The 16,968-nt window shown below is 37.1% G+C and overlaps 3 protein-coding genes across 3 annotated transcripts; 1 reads left to right on the top strand and 2 right to left on the bottom strand.

Annotated features, from left to right (window-relative positions):
* The first annotated feature begins 208 nt into the window (after nt 1–208).
* Nucleotides 209–1,862, top strand: LOC148203057 (CDGSH iron-sulfur domain-containing protein NEET-like). Its single transcript, XM_088108193.1, has 2 exons — nt 209–528; nt 1,532–1,862. Exons 1-2 carry the CDS (start codon nt 287–289, stop codon nt 1,629–1,631), a joined length of 342 nt encoding a protein of 113 aa, XP_087964319.1. The 5' UTR covers nt 209–286; the 3' UTR covers nt 1,632–1,862.
* Nucleotides 1,863–2,198: 336 nt separating this feature from the next.
* On the bottom strand, nt 2,199–4,627 carry LOC124848173 (uncharacterized). The gene is made up of 2 exons (XM_088108192.1): nt 4,431–4,627; nt 2,199–3,404 (listed from the first exon to the last, which is right to left on the bottom strand). The coding sequence occupies exons 1-2, from the start codon at nt 4,552–4,554 to the stop codon at nt 2,452–2,454; spliced, it is 1,077 nt and encodes a 358-aa protein (XP_087964318.1). The 5' UTR covers nt 4,555–4,627; the 3' UTR covers nt 2,199–2,451.
* Nucleotides 4,628–7,121: 2,494 nt separating this feature from the next.
* Nucleotides 7,122–11,442, bottom strand: LOC148203056 (mitochondrial metalloendopeptidase OMA1-like). Its single transcript, XM_088108191.1, has 3 exons — nt 10,192–11,442; nt 9,882–10,030; nt 7,122–7,613 (listed from the first exon to the last, which is right to left on the bottom strand). Exons 1-3 carry the CDS (start codon nt 11,134–11,136, stop codon nt 7,364–7,366), a joined length of 1,344 nt encoding a protein of 447 aa, XP_087964317.1. The 5' UTR covers nt 11,137–11,442; the 3' UTR covers nt 7,122–7,363.
* Nucleotides 11,443–16,968: the final 5,526 nt, after the last annotated feature.

Genomic DNA, 16,968 nt, shown 5'->3' with positions numbered 1-16,968 from the left:
TTTTTTGTTTCTCTATGTGGTTGAGTGGTCACATGTTCATTCATGATTTTTCTTCACAAGAAAAGAAGTGTGACAAGAATATGTGTATTTGTGTCCATTCAAATGCTACGTGTTCTAGAACACAGGAGTGTGGCGTCCACAAGTTCAGGAACACGTGTCACCAGATTCGATCCTCTTTCTCTTATCTCATCCACTAGGTTACATCGCAAGATAGTTGTGAAGCCAAGGAAAGGAAAATAAACTGATAAACACAGAAAGAGAGAAAGAGAAAGAGAGACCCTTTTGAATGGAGTCTGTTCTAAGCCAGGTTGGTGTAAGTTTCTTCAATGGGATTACCCCAAAAGGGGTTGTTAGTACCCATTTCAAGGGTTGTTCTTTTGGTGTTGGTGGTGGTGGGAAACCAAGGCGTGTGGTGTTGGTGAAAGCTGAGGCTGTGGGTATAAACCCTGATATCAGGAAGAGTGAAGAGAAGGTGGTGGATTCTGTTGTGGTCACTGAACTCTCTAAGCCCGTCACTGCTTATTGCAGGTAAGCTTCACTTTATGAAGCTCTTGCTTTCTGGTTAGTTCTAACATTGTATCATACTTTTCTGCGCCATTTTTGGTTAAGCAGAAAGGATCAAGAAAGCAATAGAAAAGGGTGCATATATCATTATTATTATTCAGATGATGAAAATAGAGTGTGATGCATGTTGAATGGAATTATTTTCTAATTTCTACGATTTGTTGTTTAAAACTGTGCTCTATCAGGCAAAATGTAAAATGGTGATGATTTCTGATACGTTTCTGGGTATGAAACCTATCTAAAACAATCACTCACACACTCACAATCAAGAATCAAACTGTAAAAATCAAGAATCAAACTGTAAAAAGAATGAGTTTCTATATTTCTATTCAACAAAGTACACATACAACACTATACGGGAGCCTAATCCCCTCCACGAGACAAATGTTCCTGTCTATACTCAAATGAATACAAAAATCCATAATGCCCCCTGTATATAACACACACCCTAATTATAAATTCTCTCTTCCCCTTCCCACTAACTAATTGTCAAACAACTCTTCCCTCCTAACTGTCCTCTCATTTCCTCTTCCTTCTATCCTATTACCTTATATCTTATCAATTTCGCTTTAATTCTTTTCACAAAAACTCACAATGTAGCATATAGATACCAGAAGAAATATTGATCATACCTTGATATGAAATATACGTTCCTTGCTGAAGCATGAAAGAAAAACAGAATCATTCACTGAATATTCATATGGCTTCTTTTAAGCAACAACTGTGGCTTCAGAACTATGAATGACACAAAACAGGATACGATTCTCCAACTGCTGAATAGACCTTTTCTTACATATCAAATTATAAAATATCATTCTTACATTAGAAAGAACGTAGTCCAGTTCAAACTCATGTGTACAGAAACAAGCTCTATATTGGTGCTTTGTTACTAATACTAAAAGTTGTGTTAATTTTACATGGTGTTTACATCCCAAAAATCTTCATCTTACTGAGTGCTTTGGTGCAGATGTTGGAGATCAGGGACTTTTCCTCTATGTGATGGAAGCCATGTTAAGCATAACAAAGCCACTGGTGATAATGTTGGACCTCTTCTTTTGAAGAAGTAAAATTATGATGATCGAACGTGGCTTATGTTGTGAAGATTCCTTTTAAAGTCTATTTTGATTTGTATCTTTGCAATAATTTTGTTGAAGTCGGCTGCGAGTGTCAGTTTCGTTTTTATCTTCAGCTGCGAGTGACAGTATACAATCATGTGAAAGCAATTTCTTAAAAGATTGTATTTATCCAAAATATATAGTCCTTGAGCTAGAAGGAAAGCCTTTATTTATAGTGCATTATACCTATAATATTTTTATCAATGACCTTATTAGAGAATCTAACAATGAAACTAATTAATTCATTTCAACTAATTGAGAATGAGTAATTTATAGTTAACATGTAAAATATCAGTCGATTCATTTATCAACAGCAACAACTTTAAAGATTTAATTAAGGGGGTGTGTGTCACTCTGCAAATCTTGCCTTCTACAAGACTTCAGATCCAAGAACAATCATGATACCCATTTAATAGCTCTTCAAACTGTCAAATCAACGGTGCGAAATACAAATCTACAACCATGCTACAAAGCAATGATCCCTTGTATAGAATAAAGCATTTTTTAAACGCCAGAACATTAATAATCGCTGACTTTCATATTCATTCAATTTATAAAAGGCTGGTCGACAGTGACTGAAATCAACAATCAGTATTAAATACTGTTACAGAAAGTTCTGATTATTTAATCTTCAAAATTGTACAGGAGGAAGGAGACGGATAGTCTACAAGTAATGTGGTCAAGACAAGTATCATCATGTGCCCAAAACAGCACCTAAAGTGTCTCTATCCAAGTAAAATAATGTTTCTCCACCCACCTCAATACCAAACACCTAAATACGTCGTTTCTTTGGTAATCTGCAGCCATTATGGGGTTTTCTAGTGGTATCTTCAATGAATACAATTGGATTTCTACCGCCTCGAGAATCAGAAGTAAAGCCCTCCTTCCAGCTCAGTATCGCTTGCCTTTTTCTTCTAAAATGGGTAAATCCATTCACTTTCATGACCACAGATTTCAATCCCAAAGCCCTAGACCTCCGGCCCACAACTTCCGCAGTTGCCTCGGCGGCATACCTAGAAAGCTTTTGCCCTGATTTCAGGTCTTTCAATGAACCAGCAGAGCCACTGAGTTTTACATTTCCTTTAGAATCTGTTACAGTCACAAAGGTATTATTACGTAACATCTTTATATGAACATGATCAGCATCCTGCTCATACTGATACTGAAAGGAACCACCTCTCCTAAAATCATCTGCATCTAAAATTCCTCTTACAAAGTCCATTGGCCTAGAATTCCAGCCAGTCCCAACATCATTCTTGCTTTCGAGGTTTATGTTCTCTTTATCTTGCATAAAATCGGGAGGGGCGTCTGCATTTGCTTTCACATTCTGGCCCAGATTATTCCACATTATGCTATTCACGTTCTCTCTATTTTGCATAAAATTTGGATAAGCGTTGGCATCTGCATTCACATTCTGGTTCCCATTATTCCAGTTTCTGGGTTTTAGGTTTTCTAAATTCTGCATGTCTGGACGAGCATTCCCCCCTGCATTCACATTCTGGCCCAGATTATTCCACATTATGCTATTCACGTTCTCTCTATTTTGCATAAAATTTGGATAAGCGGGATCTGCATTCACATTCTGGTTCCCATTATTCCAGTTTCTGGGTTTTCGGTTTTCTAAATTCTGCATGTCTGGACGAGCATTCCCCTCTGCATTCACATTCTGGCTACTTTGAAGCCTCCTCCAATCAAAATTTGAACTTGAAAATCCCCTAACATGTCCTGCAGTTACAAGAGAACCAGACGCTAAATGTCAAGAAAATTCAAATAAACAAGTAATCAGTCACTACGGCACCACCCATATTTCAAACCAAATAAAAGGAAATAAGTACTAAAAAAACTGAAGATAAATCCCCTTAAATGTAGGCATCCAAAAATAATCATAATGAGAAAAACATATATGGTCTGAAGTTATTCAACATGAAGAACGCAAGATCATCATCATCTCTAATAGCTTGAAGACCTCGTCAAAATCTTTAAAAAGAAGGGCTCAGTCATTTTTCCACAACAATGGAAGCTTAAATTTTCACTCCTCCATATAAGAATAATAGAAATGAGTCTATCTCTCTTGGCATTACAAAAAATTAACTCCTCCAGACATAAGAAAAATGAGATTCTACAAACAGCTATGGAAAAAGACCGGTCCAAGTTCCGCACCAGGTTTTAAATTACAGTGACTCTTGAATTTTCGTTCGGATCATTGATTTTTCCAAAAGTTACAGACAAATATGGCCGCAAATATGGTTGCAAAGACTTAAAAACAATATGGTTGCCAAAATCACGGGGTCAAAAACCGTTTTCCAAAACCTTTGTTAGGCATACAATACGAAACCACGAGCAAAGCACTCGTGTACAAATCCAACATCGTATCTCATGCTATTATCACACACAAAAAACACAATGTGAACCTAAAACTGACGAACTTCTAAGCATGATTAAAAACTCCACCAAAGTGAACTCCATAACAAAGTAACAGCTTCATTCACCAATTTCGCACAAACCAAACAACGCAAGTCAGGACAAAAATTGAACATTCCCTTTTCCATAATATTATTTTCCGTTCGAAAACAGTCAACACGGTCTCTAATCTCTACCCATCCACACATCCAAAATACGCTGTCAAATTACGAATGTAAGAATCCCTACAATTTTCCATTTCCTCAGTCGAGAACCAAAACGAAATATGAGTAGATCCGTTTCTCCATTTCAACAACGATGAAAGTGAAAGCAGAGAGATTCGAAGAGTACCGTCGTTTTGAGTTAAGCGGCGAGGTCGCATAGCGGCATCGAATGGAAACGCAGGTTTTGATGCAAGGAGAGATACGAGGGAAGACCCACGGCCATGGCGAATGCAAGAGAAAAATCGATACATCAGTTTTTTTGTTGTAATGTTAGGGTTTGGGTTTGAAGAACTCAGATTCTGATTTTCTGTTTCGTTTCTTCCTAAGTAGAAAAAAAGAACTGAGTACTTAATTTTTTTTTTCAGTTAAAAGACACTGGGCTTGTTTAAATGGGCCTGCCGTATTGTATTGGTAGACTGTGTGAGTAGGCAGATGCTCCCTCCACCACCACCAAATCCTTCTTACACCTTTCCAAACCTTCCCAATTTTTTTTTAAATTCAAAAGTACCCTTTTTTTACTTTAACTATATTTATTTACTTTTTTTAGCCAAGATCAAACACCATGCCCTGCAAAACAAGTAACAAAAAATTAATATTATGATAAGACATTCAGAGCATGCATTGTTATGATTGTTGACTGCTGACTGGTGAACACAATAAAAGCAAAAGGCTGCCAAGACATGAAAGCCACATCAGTGAAACGATTCACATAAATTCATAAATAAAGATACCCAAGAAATTAAAATTGAAATCAACCTGAGACAAATTGCTGAGACTCCAGAGATGTGAAGACTCGTAGCAGGGGAATTCGCGAAAAAGATTGTAGATTCTGCAGGGCTTTACATCTTCTGGAAGGCCAGCGATGAAGAGGGTGCAAACCTCTTTTGTGGAGGGTTGAGGAGCACCGTAAGAACCGAACACCGCTTGTTGTTGATGCTGAGCCACATATGGCGGATGCCCATGGTGCACCGGCGGGACAACCGCGCTAGGTGGTGGTGGTATCACCGCCAACAATGGAGGAGGTTGCGGAGGCGGCAGTTGATAGTACTGGTGGTAACTGAGAACGCCCGCCTGTTGGGGCTATGAGTTCACACGTGACAAGCCTGGAATTTTGGTTTATATTTTTCTCAATTGTTTCATTCGGTTTGGGGGCTTAAACGGATGTCAACATACGTTTGTCCTTCAATCGGATGTCAACATCTGTTTGTCCTTCAATCGGAAGTCAACATCCGTTTGTCCTTCAACGCATATTCATATCCGTTTAAATATTACTCAAGGGTAGAAAAGGAACGGAGAAATGCAACGGTTGCCACATCCGTTTTAATATATTTATAAAAAATATTTTAATTATTATTTAAATAATAATACACAAATTAAATTAATAATAATTATTTTATTTAATAAAATAAAATTAATTTATAAATAAATAATTAATAATTTTTAAAAAATTAAATAATATTTATATATTAATTTAAAATACAATAAATTAAAAAACTAAAAATTAAAAAAAAAGAAACTCAACGGATGTGGCACATCTGTTGAAGAATTTTTTCTTCAACGGATGTTGACATCCGTTGACATCCGTTGAAGAAAAGAGGTGGGGGTGTTGGATATTTTAAAATATAAAGGATAGTTTTGAAATTTTAAAAAAATGTGGGGGTGCAGGGAGTAACCCTCTAATGTTTCGAACAAAAAGAAACATCGAAAAATCTGAGTTAAATGTTCTCATGTTATTTCTTGTGTACGTGGACTGAGACTTTCACTCTTGGACTGAGACTTTCAGTGTCAATTTCACTCTTGAAGTTTTCTACTGTTATTTAAATTATTCCTTTCAGTTACCAAAGAATAATTCGACTATTAAAAATGACATTTTCTACAAAAGAAAACGGGTCAATTTGACCTGTTTAAATCCAGTTCAACTTTCATTCGCTAAAAACAGGCTAAGCCAAGTTGACCTATCACTAAAAGAAAAGGTTGAATTTTATAACTTAACATACCGAACTGAGCAGGCTCATGCTAGGTTGGAAGGGTTGTTGGACAGATTGTCGAGCAGGTTGGATTGTATTTTGAATTATTTATCATTTATTTAAATCCAGTATCTCTACTTACTTTGAGTTTCTCAAAATACAAAAAAAAAATTCACACATTTAGATTTTTTTAGTGATACTGAGTGTTATGGTGAACGAATTCCTTACATTTAGATTTTTTTAATGATGTCGAACTATCGGATTGACATGTCAGATTATCAAACTAGACGAATTGTGTCAGATGCTAGATTGAAGATGTCATCTCAATCCGTTTTTTTTCAGCTAAACTCAAGTTTACTCATGAGACTATGTCCTTTTTACCACCCTTAATTTTCTAACCATTGTTTCAATGCAAAGGTTCTTTTTAGACATTGTTTATTTTATGTTTCAATACAATGTTCTTTCTCTTATTCATAGTCGTCGGAAACTTTAGATGTTTAGTCTTTAGGGAAGAAGCTGTGTTCAAAAATGACTTCACATGTTCGTATGAACATGTCAAATTGAAGAAAAAAAGTGTTGAAGTAGTGGAAGTAATTAGTGAAATAACATACTATATTTTAATTAGATAACCAATTTGAGGTAAAGTGAAATCATACATATGATAAAAGCAGATGTTATAAGTATAAGAATAGATTTAATCTTGTCAGGCATATCATATCACAGATTCGAAGATATGAAATTTCTTCTATTTACTGTATTAACTCATTTTCTTCATTCATTATTGTTTTTTCTCTTTTATTCTTTTGAATTAAAAAGTCAAATAAGTAGATGGTTTCGAATTGAATTTAAAGTTATCAAACTCAATAATCACTCCTTATAACGCTTTTAATAAATTCGTGCACATCATAGAAAAAGTTCTTTTGCATTTTTCATTTGTAAAAGAATGCAAGAAGGTATTCTCACACAATCAAATAGAGAAATTGATTGCAACTCTGTATAGTTTAAGCTAAGCTGAATCTCCCATTGAAGTTTATATTGAACATAAAAACCTTCCATTGAAGTTTGAATCGCGTAAAAGGGTGGTTGTGCAGCTCTAAAGAAAACCTTGAACTCCACGTCCTGCTATTGTGTCTCTATATATAGAAAACGCTTCTTCCATTATCTTGGCTTGGGCCAACAATTCTGCTCTTTTTCTTCCGGAAGGATGAGTAGAGAGATAGTCTCTAAGGGCAGACTCACCAGTAATCTTTCCCAGCTTCTCATAAACTTTAGGTGCCATCCGGGGATCATAGCCAGCTGATGCAATTAACAACAGCCCAATGTAATCGGCTTCTATTTCCATCCTGTGAATAAATTGAGGTTTTTAGAAAATTTGTAACCCAAAGAACCAAACACTAAAAGGATATTCCTATTGTTGATGGGTTCATAATTAGCATTGCATCACAGAAGCTTGTTGTAATTATAATAATCTTCAATTTCAATGAAAATCTACCAAGACGAACAAAAACTGACGGTTTGAACACAACCAGACGTGTACAATTTCAATGGAAAGCCAACCTTAAAAAGCAGAAAGGAAACACAAATAGTGTTAGGGATTCAGGTAAGAAATCTAACTCACTCACACTCTTACGCTCACAGAAACAAACACCACACAGTATGAGATGAATAATGGGTGTGTATGCACAAGAAAGAAACAAGAATACAGAATAGTCCAGGAGCTTAACCTCCTTCACCAGGTGCTATGACCGGTCAACAAATCAACAAATGTCAAACTGTCTACTTGTAACTACAAAAGAGGTCCTTTTTATAGACCTTTTCCCGCCCCCTTAACTGTCCAATAGTTAAGTACTCATCTTTATTTCTCTACAATCTTTCTCCTTTCACAAACCCTCCCGGTCCTAACAAATAGTATGAACAAATCTAAAGCACAAATAGTATGAACAAATCTAAAGCACAAATAGTATGAACAAATCTAAAGCACAAATAGCAGTAGAAAAAGATAATTAAAAAGAAGATAAGAGGATAAGTGATAGGACTCCTAATAAGGATCATAAGGTGGGAAGTGCACATGGACCTATTACTCAACAAGGAACAATTATAGAAGGAACAATGAGGCCCAAAATATGGAATGTTTGTCATAAGAAAGAAAATGGGGTTAGGGAAAGAAAGAGAAGTTAGTTAGGAGGGGGAATGACGTGTCAAGAATCTAGGAAGGGGGAATTCTGTTATAGGAAAGAGAAGGGAGAGTGAGAAGGAGGTACGGAAGTAGGAGGTTGTGAGTTGGTTAGGAGGAGAGTAATCCTCTGGAGGAGTCTAGTGCTATGGGTTTTCCTTGAAGCAGTAGAGCTATTAGCTCAATAATCTTTTTACTGCATAATATTCTGAAATAATACAACTTGGATATTTAGTTATTTCTTGGTTTCTATCATTGATTCGACCTGTCAAATACCGAGAAGAACTAGCATTGCTGCCCATGCCATCCAAAATGTCCGACCGAGTTGAAGCATTGGAGGAAAGATTGTTAGCTATGGAAGTGTCAGTACGTTGGGGGAATTTCAGCAATTAATGTTGGAATAGTTTACTAAGTTGCATAACGAGCAAGTGGGAGATTGTCGAGAATCATTCTCAAATATGGATTCAGGAGCAGAATATAGGATGGCAGCTAAGAAGGTGGAATTGCCATCATTTGATGGTACTGACCCTGTGGGATGGATTACGATGGCAAAGACATATTTTGAAGTGCAAGGGTCTACACCTATATTGAGCACTCATCTACTTATCATTCGCTCCTTTACTAAAGCCATTTATGCAGTAATACATGTAGATGCTAACTGCTATGCAGTGAACATACCATATATAGGTTTGCTTTCTAATGCCTTCATATAACAAAGCATAGTGAATGTTCTGCATTTTTTTTTTCTCAACTAGTGTCCAGAGTCCAAGCTAGATGGAATCATCCCAATTGGATAGATTTGACAGATACTTCCAAGAATCATTTGGAGGTTGTCCAAGAAATCAATCATACATCTCTATATTTCTACTGTGATTAAGAAGCTAAAAGGATAAATATTGACTATACGTGTACAACTGCAACAAATATCAACTCTGTCATTCAGTATGTATCCATCAACTGGATTCATCCTATCATCGTACAAAAACCACACATTTGAACACAAGATATATTCAAGTCACGGTAAATTAGATAGTAATCATGCAATTTGCATATAGATTCCACTTCATAATTGGACATGAATTGGTTTCTGTTTTTAACTTCTTCTGTAATTTAAAAAAATCTCTAACTACTCAAAGAAAATGAATGTATGTCAAGTTCACATAATGTTTCACATGTAAGAAAAATATAAGTACTTAAGGTTCAACAGCCAAATTGAAGGAACATTGTGCTAAGCTACTTGTTCTGCTTGATATAGCAAAGCAAATTATTTGGAAATCCAACAAAGCAACAACACTGACTTTATAAACTCAACGTATTTCAACAAGTCATGGCAAGTATTATCTTTCAATGAATTCCCACTAAATGAATCTAATATTATAACAGATCGATCATACAGGAAACCAATTGGTTAGGAAGAGAGATGGTAAACAAAGCATACCGCCTGGAGAAAGGTAGGTGCAAGAAAAGGGATGACATTGTGTTCACTATATCAGGTGTCACAAATTGATAAAGTATCAACTGTAGAATAGCAAACCACAGGTTCTTTGTAATACCCTCTGCACTGTGTCTTGCAACAGCATGCCCAACCTAATTAACAAGAAAACCCATATAAACTCACATATTTGCATATCATTTGTGCAAAAGAACACGTTAGCAAGCTGTAAGGTGTGAGCTTTAGGTCTGCCAAGGTAGGCATATTAAGCTGCAAAAGCGAGGACTTAAATTTAATCCAAGCACAAGTATAATACCTCATGTCCAATAATTGTTGCTATCTCTGCATCACTTTTAAAATGCTCAAGCAAACCAGTGAACACAACTATCTTCCCACCAGGTAAGCAGAAAGCATTAACTACAGGCTCATTTACCACCAAAATTTCCCAATTTATTCCATCCAAATGTGATGTAGCAGCCTCTGAACCTTTCTCCTGACCCTTTTTCCGGCTTTGCTGAATCCATTTGTCATCAAGAATCTCATCGTCCTTGTGCCAATTCCCTTCAATTCTGTCACCACTCCCAGCAGCCAATGCATCCAATGTCTCCCTTCCATGTCCTTCACTCAGCGTAGAATGCTCTGATGCATACCCCAAATCACTCCACACCTGCTCCTTCCTCAATCCTCTCTGCAATGCATCAATTATATCCTTTGCAATCATTGTCACCCTCACACTATCAGGATGTATAGGAGGCAATATTTTGCCCTTAAAACCAGCCTTCATCTGTTCAAACTGGCTCTCCCCAAGCTTCCTCTCCATGGCTTTCGACAACAGAATCAAATGGGTTCGCTTGGTGTAAGGAACTGTTTCCATGTTCCCAAAATAAACAGTGACTAAAACTCCAGAACCAACCATGACAACAATGAAAACATGCCTAGGATTTTGAAACCAACGCCTTGGGCCTCTTGGCCTGAAATGCTGCACATTGTTAGGATCCACGTAGTAAAATCTCTTAGCCCCAAAAAGAAACGAATTGCGAAGGTTCTTGTTAACTCCATCAACGCCTCGAGCGCCTAGTCTCTTAGAAATTGAACAAAACGAGGAGAACCCATTAAAACTAGCACCTTTTGAACCTGAACCCAAATACCCAGATTGGCAAATTCTCGAACTACGCTGAAAAGCTGGAGTTTGAGGCGTAACCCTTGAAGCCAAGTTGCGAAAAAGATCATGAACGAGCTTTCCCCCTCTGTACCACCCCATGATCCTCAAAACGCCAAATCCAAATTACAAAAACAGAAACACAAATAAAACGGGAAATTTGAAGTTTTAGAGCTAATCAAACTTCTGGGGTCCGCGGTTAGTCAAATCGTGGAGATGAATGAATGAGTATGGTAAAAGGTGGAAGGTTGACGAAGATGCGAGAACATCACAACATTAAGAGACAAAGAATCTAGAAAGAGAATCACAGAAATACACGTGAGAACAGATAATGAAAACCAAATTGAAGTGAAGAGTGGTTTTCGGTATCATGAAATGAAAGCGGTGTTTGCTATGCCCTGCGCTAGGCACAAAGAATGTGTATGTAAATATTTTGGCCTAATACCTCTTTTTGTCCCTCTTTACAAGTAAAATGTTCAATTTCGACCTACCTTTTTCAAAAAGTTCAATGTGGTCCCACGTTGTGAAAAAAGTGTCAAATTTAATCCTTTTTGGTCACGACGTTAAATATTTAACGATCCTGCTGACAGCGTGGACTGATGTGTGCAACGTGGCTTTTTTCCTTCGTAACGTGGCAGTGACAGTGTTTTTCATTAACTGAGAACGTGGCAGTGGGCAGTGATTTTCATTAAATAAAGTGTTAGGGTTTGGTTTCCTCCGAATTGGTCTTTGAGGATTGGGAATGGGTTCCCAAGGGTGTTCTTCGTTTTCGAAAAGCTGGGCCAAAGGATCTTCTCGTTCGTCCCATGGTGGTGCTTGTAGGGGAGGTGGGTTAATCCCTACTTGTTACTGTGGTGATATTGCAGTAATCAAAGTGGCCAGAACTACGAAGAATACTGGGAGAAATTTTTGGGGTTGTCCTCATTACAAGGTTTGAAGTATACCCTTCTCAGTTAATGTTTTCTTGAGTTGATTTGATGCATTTGTTCATAGATTCCCTAACATGGTGAATAACAGGGTGGATCTTCAATTGGGAGCTGCTGTAACTTTTTCAAGTGGTGTTGTGAAGACAACGTGGATGAAAAAGATTGCACAATTCTGAAGAGAATAAGTGAGCTGGAAAATGCAGTGAAGGATTTGCAGAAAATGCAGAAAATGATGAAGTTGTTAGTTGTAGCTTTGTGTGTGTATTGTGGTTGACCTTGTAATTTTCAAGTTGTGTTTAGGTTGATTTAGTTAGATCGTGTATTTGGGTGTTTGTTATAAGTTGGCTTAATACATGTTATGTATTTGGATGCTTGAAAAAAGTACGTTGACAATGAGAAGGTGTTTTGGTTTAACATCAGTTATGCAATGCAATGTACAAATTGTTAGAATCAGTCCCCCATTTGGTTTAAAAATTCAATAGATGAAGTTAAATTCAGTAGAGATTATTCGAATCAGTCCCCCATTTGGTCAACCCAATAATGCATATGAATGAGGACTAATGACACATATTACAAATCTAAGTATAAGCTTTGAGCAAAACATGATGAAACTGCTTTGATTCATTAAATAAAGGCAGTAAAGGTTTGTCACCAAAGTACATGATATTGAATACATATAACCTCCAATTCATCTAAAAAGACAATACATGTCTGTCACCAAAATACTAAAAAGTCAATACATGTTTGTCACCAAAATACTAAAAAGTCAATACATGTCTGTCACCAAAATAAAGACAGTACAGTACATAATAAACCAATTCATTTATCTATCTATCTTTTCTTCTGACTCTGAATTTTGTTGGACGGGATGATTGGGAACTTGGAGGTGGCTGGGTTGGTTGTGTTGTTTCTGGTGACTAGGTTGTTTGTGTTGGCTGGGTTGCTTGTGGTGGCTGGGTTGCTTCTGGTGGTTGGGTTGCTTCTGGTGGTTGGGTTGCTTCTGGTGGTTGGGGCCGTAAAGGGCATTTATTCCTGTTGTGCTTTGTCTGACGGCAAATGGTACACTTTTTCCTATGCCCTCCAACACGCATTTGAGTGTGGTCCTTAGTTAACTCTCATGCCTCCAACTTGCGTTTTTTCTTTGGCCTGCCAGACAACTTCCTTATCAGTGGTGGTAGTACATCATTGAAATTTGTGATTTGCCATAGTTGGGGACCATTGAGTGGAAAAATTATGGACGCATACACCTCTTCATATGTGGATCTTCTGAAGCAAGTGGGTATAAAATTGTCTGGATGAACATTACAGTAGTTCATTGCTGCAATTGCATGACAGCATGGGATGCCACTGATAATCCACTTTCTGCAGCTACACTCTTTAGTGTCCAGATCCACTGTGAACTTGTTCCCAACAGATGAAGTGTGCCTAACCTCAAAAATCTTTCGTGCAGCCCAGCTGAAAGAAATAAAGCACATCAATGAACGTAAATAACAAAATGTATATAAATTGTGGTGATAACATTACCTTGGCAGCCAAAATCTAGACAAATTACATTCTTTCTCAAGCCTCTTCTTTATCTTTGGGCATATTGTGAAGTCCATAGATGTCACCTTGCTTCTGTTGGTGGCCCACCTTTTCATGAGATACACTCTGATATCCTCCATCATTGTGATAATTGGTTTTCCTCTTGCATGAATGAGGACACTGTTAAAAGCTTCAGTGATGTTGTTATCAAGGGTATCACACATTGGTTGAGCTGTGAAGCGAGACCTTGACCAAAACCTGTTGCACAAAACAATTCTCAAATGGGTTACAGTGCATCTGTGACAGTAATGTGTATATAATGGCTAATGGGTTACCTTGGGGGAATGGCTATGAGGTATTTATATGCATCAACATTGACTTCTTTAATTTTCAACATTTCTCTCTCCCAAGCCTGGGGATATGTGGTGGTTGCAGCACTCCACATCAGATTTTTTAATACCTGCCCACCAAACCTTTTCCTAAAGTTTGCATATAAGTGCCTTAAACAGTATCTTTGTTTTGCCCGAGGCAAAAGCTCTTGGATAGCTAAGATTAACCCCTGCACAATTAAATTTAGTAATAAAACCATATCCTATACAAAATCATTAACTAAAAATGAAAATAAGCTGCACATTATACCTTCTGCTGGTCTGACATCCATGTGCACCCTCCACATACTTGACTGCCCCCGAGGTCTTCAATTAACAATTGCAAAAACCATGTCCAACTGTCTTTGTTCTCCACTTCTACTACTGCATAGGCAAGGGGTAGCATTTGGTCGTTTGGGTCCCTACCAACAGCAGTTAGCAGCTCCCCCTTGTAAACACCTTTCAAAAAACATTCGTCTAAACATATAATGGGCCTACAACTTATGAAACTATCTTTACAAGCTTTCAGACATACATACATTCTTTGAAAGATTGGGTCACCATTATGAGAGTCAACTTTAATTTGCACTGTTGACCCTGTATTACACTTCAACAGCTCATGTCCATAGTCGTACACCCTTTTATATTGTTGTATGAAATCTCCTTCAACCTGTCTTGTGGCAATTAACTTTGCCCTTCTTGCCTTGGATATTGAAACATTTGTATTCCATTTTCTTAATGCTTTAGTACGAATATCATTCACCTTTAAACTAGGATTCTCAACTAAAGATCTATCTATTTCCTGACTTAACCACTTAGCATTCATCCGTTTAATATTAAGTTGTCTACTACAACTATGAGTATCAATTATCTTCCTCAATTGCCAAATTTTTCGTGACGGCAAATAACCACAATAAGCTAGCCATGGGCACTTACCTTGGCCACCCATGCATGTCACCCTCACCCTACGGTTATCATTTTTGATAAATTTTAGATCCCTCCCAGCATGAACAACATACCTTCTAATAGCATCCTTAAACTCTTTCCTGTCAGTAAAAATAGTGCCCACTTCCCACTTGTAATCTGCCATGGACTTCTGCTTTGCATATCTTGAGAAAGGACCTACATCTATTGTATCATCATTGTCATCCTCCTCACTTGCACTATTTTCAGGAGTTAAAAGCTTATCAGACTCCCAATCATCATCTGACAAACCCCTACATTGTTGGGTTTCTTTTTCACTGTCTTCATCATCCACGTATTCATCACCACTCAGATAATCCATTCCTACTGCATCATCACTGCTCACTTCCACTTCTTCTTCACTTTCGACCTCAATTTCAGCCTCATTATCCACTTCTAATGCTTCTTCACTTACATCCTCAACTTCATCCTCATTCTCAACCTCCACTGCAACCTTATCATCTTCTGCATCCTCATGCTGAACATCCTCATTATACACTGAATCCTCCTTCTCAACCTCCAATGCATCGTCATGCTCAACATCCAACCAATCCTCATTGTCAACATCCAGTAAATCATCATTGTGAACCTCCACTCCTTCACTTACATTCTCAACATCTCGTGCATCCTCATTCTCAACATCCACTGCATACTCATTCTCAACCTCCACTGCACCCTCCACTACGTCTTCCATTCCTTCTTCACCACCCTCAACATGTGCTTCTCCTCCTACGCCACTATCCTCACCACTCTCTGCATGACCTTCACATAACAAAAGAATCTCATTCTCATCATTTTCTAAGATAGTTGCTTCGTCCACCCCATGCACAACATACAGGTTCACTTCCCCCAAATACTTAGCCACATTCATCATGTTCATAGCTCCTTTATCATCATCAACCTTATGTAGAACATGTTGGACACTGTAATATAATTCTTCTACTTGCATGTATCCCATATGGTTAAGTGAACCTAATACTCCAAAATAACACCATTATCGGGGTCTACGTCCCAATTAACTATCTCTCCGCCTATATAATTAAAGGGGACTTCTTTGATCAAGGTCCCACCATGGTGGACCACTATCCGAAACATGTCATCAGACATCCCTACCCGAACCCTGCAAATGCAAACGGGGGACCACTAATTTCAGTTAAAGTAAGACCTATGGGACCACTATCATGCATCAAAAGAAGACAACTTTTCAAACAAAACAATTTCACCCATAGTTAAACCCCCTCAAACGCGACAACAATGAAAACATTTTCGAAAAACCTCTAACCTGATTTGATTTGCAGAATTGGATTTTCTCTGCAGATTTCACCTTCAAGATCACCCAATTTGGATTTGCAGGTCCTCCAAAATGCTTATCCCCAATTCGAATTACCCAAACCAAACCCTAACACTCAGAATTTTAATCACTGCCCACTGCCACGTTCTCAGTTAATGAAAAACACTATCACTGTCACGTTACGAAAGAAAAAAGCCACGTTGCACACATCAGTCCACGCTGTCAGCAGGATCGTTAAATATTTAACGCCGTGACCAAAAAGGATTAAATTGGACACTTTTTTCACAACGTGGGACCACATTGAACTTTTTGAAAAAGGTAGGACGAAATTGAATATTTCCCTTATAAAGAGGAACAAAAAGAGGTATTAAGCCAAATATTTTTCAATGAAAACCAATACATTTGACAATTTTTTTCGAAAACATTTTGATACTGTATGTCAGTTTATAATTGGTTCGTTACATTTTTGAATTATTCTTTAGTTTTCGTGAAAATAAAACGAAGGAAAATATTTTTTTTATAATTCGACAACTTTTTTATAATAGTTTATATAATATTTTGTAATTGATCTCTTTTAAATATATATTGTCAAATAATTATTAAAAAAATTGTTAAAATATCTGTCTTAAAATGAATTGTAAATCAGGGTGCGGATATTTCAAATTTCGACATTTTGTTATTAAACTCAAACCACCAATTTGTTTTGGATGGTTCTCATTATGTAAAATTATTCAGCTCATGGATTGAAATACATGTCACGACTTTTTTATTCATTAAAGTGATTTAAAAGGGAAAAAAAAAATTCATAAATGGAGTTAATTTATGTAAGGATTAATTTGTAAAAAATATGATATATAACCAC

The sequence above is a fragment of the Vigna umbellata genome, chromosome 3 (assembly GCF_029865625.1).
Source record: "Vigna umbellata cultivar VRB3 chromosome 3, Vumbellata_1.0, whole genome shotgun sequence".
NCBI lineage: Eukaryota > Viridiplantae > Streptophyta > Magnoliopsida > Fabales > Fabaceae > Vigna > Vigna umbellata.
The sequence above is the reverse complement of the archived record's forward strand: the minus strand, read 5'-3'. Positions and strand labels throughout refer to the sequence as shown.

Excerpts from the sequence above, each read along its gene's own strand:
- LOC148203057 (XM_088108193.1), top strand. The coding sequence starts at position 287 with ATGGAGTCTGTTCTAAGCCAGGTTGGTGTAAGTTTCTTCAATGGGATT. Across the intron at positions 529-1,531 it reads CCCGTCACTGCTTATTGCAG|ATGTTGGAGATCAGGGACTT; the intron begins GTAAGCTTCACT and ends GCTTTGGTGCAG.
- LOC124848173 (XM_088108192.1), bottom strand. The coding sequence starts at position 4,554 with ATGTATCGATTTTTCTCTTGCATTCGCCATGGCCGTGGGTCTTCCCTC. Across the intron at positions 3,405-4,430 it reads CCGCTTAACTCAAAACGACG|GACATGTTAGGGGATTTTCA; the intron begins GTACTCTTCGAA and ends TTGTAACTGCAG.
- LOC148203056 (XM_088108191.1), bottom strand. The coding sequence starts at position 11,136 with ATGGGGTGGTACAGAGGGGGAAAGCTCGTTCATGATCTTTTTCGCAAC. Across the intron at positions 10,031-10,191 it reads CAACAATTATTGGACATGAG|GTTGGGCATGCTGTTGCAAG; the intron begins GTATTATACTTG and ends CTTGTTAATTAG. Across the intron at positions 7,614-9,881 it reads CACCTACCTTTCTCCAGGCG|GATGGAAATAGAAGCCGATT; the intron begins GTATGCTTTGTT and ends ATTTATTCACAG.